General features: G+C 48.7%; 1 protein-coding gene across 1 annotated transcript; it reads right to left on the reverse strand.

Annotated features, from left to right (window-relative positions):
- Positions 1-1,867: 1,867 nt before the first annotated feature.
- Positions 1,868-6,198, reverse strand: SLC25A5 (solute carrier family 25 member 5). Its single transcript, XM_038417631.2, has 4 exons — positions 5,957-6,198; positions 3,353-3,839; positions 3,053-3,193; positions 1,868-2,270 (listed from the first exon to the last, which is right to left on the reverse strand). Exons 1-4 carry the CDS (start codon positions 6,065-6,067, stop codon positions 2,113-2,115), a joined length of 897 nt encoding a protein of 298 aa, XP_038273559.1. The 5' UTR covers positions 6,068-6,198; the 3' UTR covers positions 1,868-2,112.
- Between the last annotated feature and the right edge of the window lie 2,076 nt (positions 6,199-8,274).

An 8,274-nucleotide genomic window follows, 5' to 3' on the forward strand; every position in this document is an offset into this window, starting at 1 on the left:
GGCACCTTAGAGACTAACAAATTTATTAGAGCATAAGCTTTCGTGAGCTACAGCTCACTTCATCGGATGCATCCGATGAAGTGAGCTGTAGCTCACGAAAGCTTATGCTCTAATAAATTTGTTAGTCTCTAAGGTGCCACACGTACTCCTTTTCTTTTTGCGAATACAGACTAACACGGCTGCTACTCTGAAACCCTAGCAGCTGCTTGACTTTTAAATACCAGGCCACAATAAGCACAAGTTGCTGAGTTATTCTGCTCCTGTGTGTGTACTGGTTTGTAAATTACCTTCATCTGTTATATACAGATAGGAAGGGAGAGGGTCACAGTGAAAGAATGGAAAGGCTATGTGTGGAAAAAAAAAAAAATGAACAAACCACATAGCAAAGGCTCTTGGGTAGGTAATCTGGGGAATGCAGAGGTGCCTGCTCCATAGGGTCTCATTTAGTTCCCTGGTGCCATTGTATAGTCAATTACCTAAAGTTCATGCTCCATCACATTCTTGAAAAAAGAAAAGGAGTAATTGTGGCACCTTAGAGACTAACACATTTATTTGAGCATAAGCTTTTGTGAGCTACAGCTCACTTCCTCAGATGCATTCTGTAGCTCACAAAAGCTTATGCTCAAATACATTTGTTAGTCTCTAAGGTGCCACAAGTACTCCTTTTCTTTTTGCGAATACAGACTAACACGGCTGCTACTCTGAAAGCTGTAGGGCTGTTTGCTTGAGTCATACCACTTCATTTTGATCTTATTGGAAAAATGGCTCTGTTTGAGTTAGAGACAGAGGCTAAGGGTGGTGGTTTAGGAAAGGGCCTGGAGTGACCTTCCCTCCTTGAAGTCAGATTTAGGGATGCATTTGAACAAGATAGCGCAAAAACCTCTCCCCCATATGGAGTGGTGCTTTCTACCCGAGCACATTGCTCACACTTGGGCTAGTGATTCCCCTCCTGCCCAACCCCCTTCTATGGGCATTGCTCCCTGTTGCCTTCCCATAACTCCTCCTGGTTGCTTAAGTTCTCCCCCAATTCACAAGGAATAAGAGTGGCCCCCACAAGTCCTTGTGCCCCACCTGAGCCTGGATACACTTCAATGGACATGGGTAAGGCCTTGCTGAGTGGCTGCTCACAGCTGGACAAGACCATCCTGGGTGCTCACAATCAAGCATGAATCACTCAAGCTAACTCTGCAGGGAGGACATATCCATACCTGACTGTTTTTGTTCTTAAATATGGAGTCAGTAATTTCAGCCACTTCCTTGAAATTCTTACACTGAGAGACTAGTTTTCCAATTGAGTTACTTCATCACCCCCTTGCATACCTTTCACTGAGTTCTGGCTACATTAGACATGGGTTAAATCATTTCTGGCTCCTTATCTGCCTAGAGTGTGGCTAGTTTTAATCTCAAGCTTTCGCTAGCACTAGTGGCAGGGGGGCACTGCTGGCCTCTTATCACTTAACAGCTACCTTATTATACAGGCACGGGAGCTCCATGGAGATTTGAATTAAGATATCAGTGCAGACAAGGCCTGTACATACTGGGGATTGTTCAGAAAGTTGTGGTTTCGAAGGAGATTGGGGCTTTAAAGGAAACAGTTAGGTAGCATCCCTTTCCTCTCCCCCTCAAGAGGGTATATGACAAGAAATATGCCCTGTTTGTGGATTAGCCAGTTATTCCAACACTTTCCTATAGCACAAGCATTAGAAACTTAGATTTAGCTGGACTATGATATCTCCTTAGACCCTCCCCCTCCCCAGAGTGCTACTAGGAGTTTCTCTACTTCTTCTAGCATTTTCCGCAATGCAGCTGCTGGTGGAGTGAGGCAGTTTACTGAAAAAAGAGGTAAAGTAAGTACAACACTAGTAGTGTTCTGGATTTTTTTTTTTTTATTATTTCCTCAGACTTGTTATTTAAACAGGAGTGCCTGAAATAAAAACATTTGAGTCCCATCATCAGGGGAATGACTTGATAAAGGCAGAGGTCAGGTGAGCATGACAGCTGTCCTTTGCTAAACAGTACAGATACCAGTTGTAATTGATACAGTTTTGACAGTCCATGAATGGTCAGAGTAAGTTACATAATACAACATGCCAGTTCACACCAGGAAGTAACTTAAGTGTACTTCTTGATTTCATCATACAATACTAAGACAAAAGCACCACCCATTCCTCTGAGTACATTGGACCATGCACCCTTGAAGAACGCCTTGGACCCTTCATCACGGGCAATCTTTCGCCAGCAGTCAATTGTACCAGAGTACATGATGTCAGCTGTGGAAAATACAGAGATTGTTAATGAGAGGAGTCTCAGACTTGAATCTTGCCCAGGTCAATAGTGGCTCAGCAAGGCTGTCTGCTTTGAATGAATTACATTTCTGAGTTTGTGCTCTATTAGGCATTTAATTGTTTATCTTTTGCTACACTTGCACCACTCATGTCTATACTGAGATGCAATAGGCAAGAATTTGAGTTTTACTGTCTATAGCAACTGTACTAACATCTCAAGGGCTTGGGTTTAGCAGCTGCATAAAGCCAAGTCTTCACTGCAAGTCAACCCAGGAGATATGCGGCTCTACCACTGTCATGGCTTACACCAGAAGCACCATCATCTGCTGGGAGTTCTTCCTCAGACTGTTCATATGCGACAGTGTGTCTGGATGTATTCTAGACAAAGGGCTGCATGGTTTCATGGAACAAGGAACTCAAGCTCTAATCCTGGTCCAGCCAGTAACTTGCTGCACATTCTGGGAAAGATGGACTGTTCTGCCTATAAATGGATATCATGTTATCAGATCACTGAGAGGACTTTTACTCAGAGTGGCATAACTGCTAAAGCAATAGATAATCTGGCTAGCTGGATATCAAAGGAAACCAACATCCATTTACAAGACCCCACTTCTGAATCATGAAGTCCTGCCTGCCCAAACCCTTCTGATCCCATGGGTCTTGAAACAGAGGTAGAGTTCTCTGCACCCATCTTGCATTTCTGGACAGAGAGGTTTCTTTGGGAATGCCCACCCACATTATGTTCTACATGGTAATTAGATACATACTTGCTTTACGCCCTGACTGCATCATCATACGACGGCGGACAGTATCAAATGGATAGGAGGTCAAACCAGCAACAGCAGTAACTGTCTGAGCAATCATCCAGCTGATAATTATGTGGGTGTTCTTTGGGTCAGGAAGCATTCCTATGAGAGGGAGGAGATCAGATTAAGAACACCAAATCACTATGTTATAATACCAAAGTAAATCATTTTTCTGCATTAGAGTCTAGAGTTTCTTCTAAAAGCCTTAATGTTGTTGTTTAGCTTCTTCTGCATTTTAAGAAGTTAGTTCAAAGGACCTACCCTTTGCAGTGTCATAGATGCCAAAATAGGCAGCTCTGTAGATAATGATACCCTGAACGGATACATTGAAGCCTTGGTACAGGCCCTTAAGACCATCAGACTTGAAGATCTTGACCAGGCAGTCACCAAGACCCTTGAATTCTCTGTCAGCTCCAGCTTTACCCACATCAGCTGCCAGACGGGTACGGGCAAAGTCAAGAGGGTAGACAAAACACAGAGATGTAGCACCAGCAGCACCACCAGATGCCAGGTTACCAGCAAAGTAACGCCAGAACTGGGTTCTTTTATCCACACCACCCAGGAAGATCTGCTTGTATTTGTCTTTGAAAGCAAAGTTGAGGGCCTGAGTAGGGAAGTATCTGATCACATTAGCCAGGTTGCCGCGCCAGAAGGACAGGACACCCTGCTCTTTGGGGATACGGACAACACAGTCAATGATGCCCTTGTATTGCTGGTCTGCTGCAATCTGCTTGCTTGCATGCTGCACCTGTAAAACAATAAAAAGATGGATTAATATCGTTGTGCTGATAAAATTACAAGCCTGAAGATCTGGATTGATGAAGTGTCATGGTTGTCACTTGGTAGAAATGTTTGCTCTAATTTGCATTTGATAATTAGCATCTGATTCTGGGGTCTTGATAGACTGTCTTCCCTTACGGAGATTAAGTAAATTTGAAGAATATCCATTTAGGCTAGAAATGCTGAAAGCTTGTTATGAAATAAAAATAAGCTTGGTCCTATGAAGCTAGAGGAATTATATATGAAATTTGACAGAAATTTGGTAGCAAAAACATGAATTACTAGTAAACAAGAATGAGGATAAGATTAAGTGTAGATCTCTTAAATTTGGTGAGAAGACAAGGTAGAATGAGTTATTGTTGAACTTTGCTCATTATAACTAGGCGTGGAAGGATTATATTTGTATCGGTAAATGATGATTTCACCGCACACAATTAATAATCACAATTAACAGATAAGGCAATGTAAGAAAAATGCTGCTTGAAACCTCACATAGTTTGAGTTAAGGATATTTTAACACTGTGTGTTCATCGTTATAAGGCTTTAACTTTTTGAATCTCAGTGACTACTGTCATTAATTGTCTTACCTCCCAGAATTTCCCTGCAACTGTGAAAAGCATGCAAGTTAAAAAAATAAAAATAAAAATTAAGTTTGCCAGGCCTAAGTATATGAGAGTGTCAAAGTCCCAGGCTACTCCAGTGAGAAGCTTCACTGTCCTCTAAGCAGATGTCAGTGCAATAGACTCCTGGAACGCAGAGAGATGGTAAAGTGCTGAATTCCAAGGTGATCTACCTGCCATTCATTTGACCCAGAAACAGGAAGTGCTGTTCTCTTAGGGTGGGGTAGTAATAAAGATCTTTCTGCCTCCATTTAGCATTGCTAGGATTTTCTAGAGCAACCCTCCTCCGTACACTTGTCACATCATTCTGATGAAAGTTTGACGAATAAGGCGGATTACCTACTGGGGGCAGCCAGAAAGAACATCTTTAGCGCAAAACCGCACGTGCATTTCTTTTCAAAAGCAAAATACGCTTTGCTACCCTGGATTTTTTCCATAGTGCCCGAAAGGCAGCAATTTACCGTGATGCACCCCAGATCAGAGTTGCATGTGCTCTCTACTTTGGAGAGACAAGCTTAGTTAGTAGCCCGCCTTTATCTTTTTGGAGGGGTTTTTTTTGGGGGGGGAGTGGGGAGGGAGGCGAGAGGGGTCGTTTGGCCTGGAAGGTCACCGGGCTTCTTTGCTTTCCTCAGGCTGGCTGTTGTGCCTGCCCGGCTGTGCGCGCTGGTTTTACCGCCCGATGCTTGGAAGCGGAGAGTCGACGGAGCCTCACTCGGGGGTTCGAGACCCCAGGGCTGGGCCCAGAGCACGAGGGCGAGTGGCCCCAGCCCGGAGGCTGCTCCAATCCCCACCCGGTGCCGGGCCCGGCATCGCTTTGCATAAGCGGAACTAGCTGGCTCCGGCAGCCGATTGAAGCAAGCGGGCGGTTTCCGGCTCTGCCCGGCTTCTCCGCGCCCGGGGACCCCACGGGAGGCTGCGGGGACCCCCGCACACCGGGGCCGACGGGGGGGGGGGCCCAGCCGCCGGTACAGGGCCCAGGAGACCGGCTCCTTGGGCCGGGCGGGGGGGGGGGGTGCAGCGGAGCCTCGCCCCAGGCACAGACCCGGTGGCGGGGGTCGCGCTGGCTGCGGCGGCGGCCCGGCTCCCTCTCCCAAGCCGAGGCCCCGGGATGCCCGGGCCTGCCCCCTCCTTGCCGCGACCTTGGGAGGCGGCTCCGCGCCCCGGCATCTCCCCGGCCGGCGGATGCGCCACGCGGCCGCGTCCCAGCTGCGGACAAAGCCGCGGCCGGCTCCCGGGATTTCCCCGGGGCCCGCCCGCCGGCACCGAGCCCGAGGGGAGCCCCCGGCGCCCCGTGCGCGCAACGCCTGCCCCCCCCAAAAAACCCCCCCTGCAGCGAGCGCGAGCCCCCCTCCCCCAAGAGCCCCCCCTGCAGCGAGCGCGAGCCCCCCTCCCCCAAGAGCCCCCCCTGCAGCGAGCGCGAGCCCCCCCAAAACCCCCCCTGCAGCGAGCGCGAGCCCCCCCCCACCTGCAGCAGCAGCTTCACTCTCTCGATGGGGGCGACGGCCGTTTTGGAGATGGCAGCGGCCACCCCCCCGGCCAGGAAATCCTTGGCGAAGGACAGGGCGGCGTCGGCCATGGCGGGGGCGGGAGGGGCAATAAATTAGAACCAGGGAGCGGGCGGCGGCGGCTGGGGGACCCGCGGGCTCTGAGGCCGAGCGGCTGAAATGGCCGGTTTTATAGACCGCCCCCGCCCGGCCTCCAGCGAGCTACGCACGGGCAGCCTCCCACCCCGCTGATTGGCTTGGAGCTGGGGGGGCTGGGCCGGGGCGGGACCGGCTGGGAGGTCCCTGGCTGTCGCCTCCCCCCACGTGGCCCGGTGGGGAAGGCCTGGGGGTCGGAGGGGTCTCCGGCATCGTGGGGGCCGGGCCGGGCTCTGTGCCCTGGGCAGGGGGGAGGAGGGCAGCGGCCGCGGCCGGGAAGGGGCTGCTCTGGGTTTCGGGGTGCGAGTCCTAGGCAACCCCCGGGGAGCGCCTGGGACACCATCGCCGTGGAAACAGGGTTGGGCCTGGGAGCGGCCCCCCCCCCCCCGCAGAACCTCAGCATCGGGCCCGAGTCACTGGTCACAGGCGCCGGGGGGGGGGGCAGAGACGGTGGGTGGGCCCCGAGGTGCGCATGCTGTGGGGGCTGCTTCCCAGAATCAGGGCCACTGGTGCTGGAGCAGATCTACGGGGTACCGGAGTGCAGAGCTCAAAGGCCGCTCACCAAAAAGCCTGCCCCTGGCCCCTGCCAGGTGGGCCGTTGCCCAACAAAACATTTTTTTCTCTCCCTTTGTTTAACTACTTTTATAGACCTTCCTCTTCACCAGCCTACCTGCTTCAATCCCACCTCACAGGTCTCCAGCTTTGGGGGGAGGGCAGAGGTACAACAGCCCACTTTGAACCTTAATCTAGTCCACGTGCCTTCCAGTGAAGGTCTGTTCCCTGCCTATTTTTTTTTTTCAGTGTCTTTGTCCAGTCTACTTTTTGTTACATCACACTCAAGCCATCAAATGTGCTAGATGAATTTAATCTCCAGGGTTAAGAATTCCTAAAAAATAGTAAAAAAAACCCCAAAAACAAAACAACCCCACCTCATAAACAGGAAAGAATAGAAAGATATGAATGAACAAGACTAGCAAATAATAAAATCAGTTCTTCCCTTCAGAGCTGTCATAAATATAAAGGGAAGGGTAAACATCTTTAAAATCCCTCCTGGCCAGAGGAAAAACCCTTTCACCTTTAAAGGATTAAGAAACTAGGATAACCTCGCTGGCACCTGACCAATGAGGAGACAAGATGCTTTCAAAAGCTGAGGGGAGGGAGAAACAGCATTTCTCTCTCTCTGTCTGTGTGATGCTTTTGCCGGGGACAAAACAGAAAGGGCATCTTAGAACTTAGTCAGTAATCTAGCTAGAGATGCGTTAGATTCTGATTCCTTTAAATGGCTGAGAAAATAAGCTATGCTGAATGGAATGGAGATTCCTCTTTTTGTGCCTTTTTGTAACTTAAGGTTTTGCCTAGAGGAATTCTCTATGTTTTGAATCTGATTACCCTGTAAGGTATTTACCATCCTGATTTTACAGAGGTGATTCTTTTTACTTCTATTAAAATTCTTCTTTTAAGAATCTCAATGTTTTTTCATTATTCTTAAGATCCAAGGGTTTGGGTCTGTGTTCACCTATGCAAATTGGTGAGGATTTTTATCAAACCTTCCCCAGGAAAGGGGGTGGAACATTTGGGAGGATTTTGGGGGGAAAGACGTTTCCAAGCAGACTCTTTCCTAGTATACCGGTTAGACATTTAGTGGTGGCAGCAAAAGTCCAAAGGTAAAATAGTTTGTACCTTGGGGAAGTTTTAACCTAAGCTGGTAAAAGTAAGCTTAGGAGGTTTTCATGCAGGTACCCACATCTGTACCCTGGAGTTCAGAGTGGGGAAGGAACCTTGACAAGAGCTGATCAGGAGAAACTTTTAAGGCTTCACTCCACACTTACTCATTAGGGGAATATATGAGATGAACTTTCATGCCTTTCATAAAACCATTTCTTGACAAAGAAAGCTTAGGAAAACCGATTTTGCCCAGTCACAGAGGCTCAGGTTAGAGTGCCAGTTTAACTATTCAGACAAGGAGTTCAAGGCCAAAAGCCTGCCAGTGACTATGCAATAAAATAAGTAGCAGCCTTAGGACTGTCATTCAACTGAACAACTGATGGGATGAAGAACAAAGATAATTGTGCCTGTGGGGGTGTGATTGTAATATGCAGTTAGTGGAGTGAGCGGTCAGCATGGGGGAATTGAGTGGTCATCA

This window comes from Dermochelys coriacea, chromosome 9, assembly GCF_009764565.3.
Source record: "Dermochelys coriacea isolate rDerCor1 chromosome 9, rDerCor1.pri.v4, whole genome shotgun sequence".
NCBI lineage: Eukaryota > Metazoa > Chordata > Testudines > Dermochelyidae > Dermochelys > Dermochelys coriacea.

Coding starts and splice junctions, on each gene's coding strand:
- SLC25A5 (XM_038417631.2), bottom strand. CDS start 6,067: ATGGCCGACGCCGCCCTGTCCTTCGCCAAGGATTTCCTGGCCGGGGGG. Junction 3,840..5,956: donor GAGTGAAGCTGCTGCTGCAG/GTGGGGGGGGGC, acceptor ATTGTTTTACAG/GTGCAGCATGCAAGCAAGCA. Junction 3,194..3,352: donor CATCTATGACACTGCAAAGG/GTAGGTCCTTTG, acceptor TCCCTCTCATAG/GAATGCTTCCTGACCCAAAG.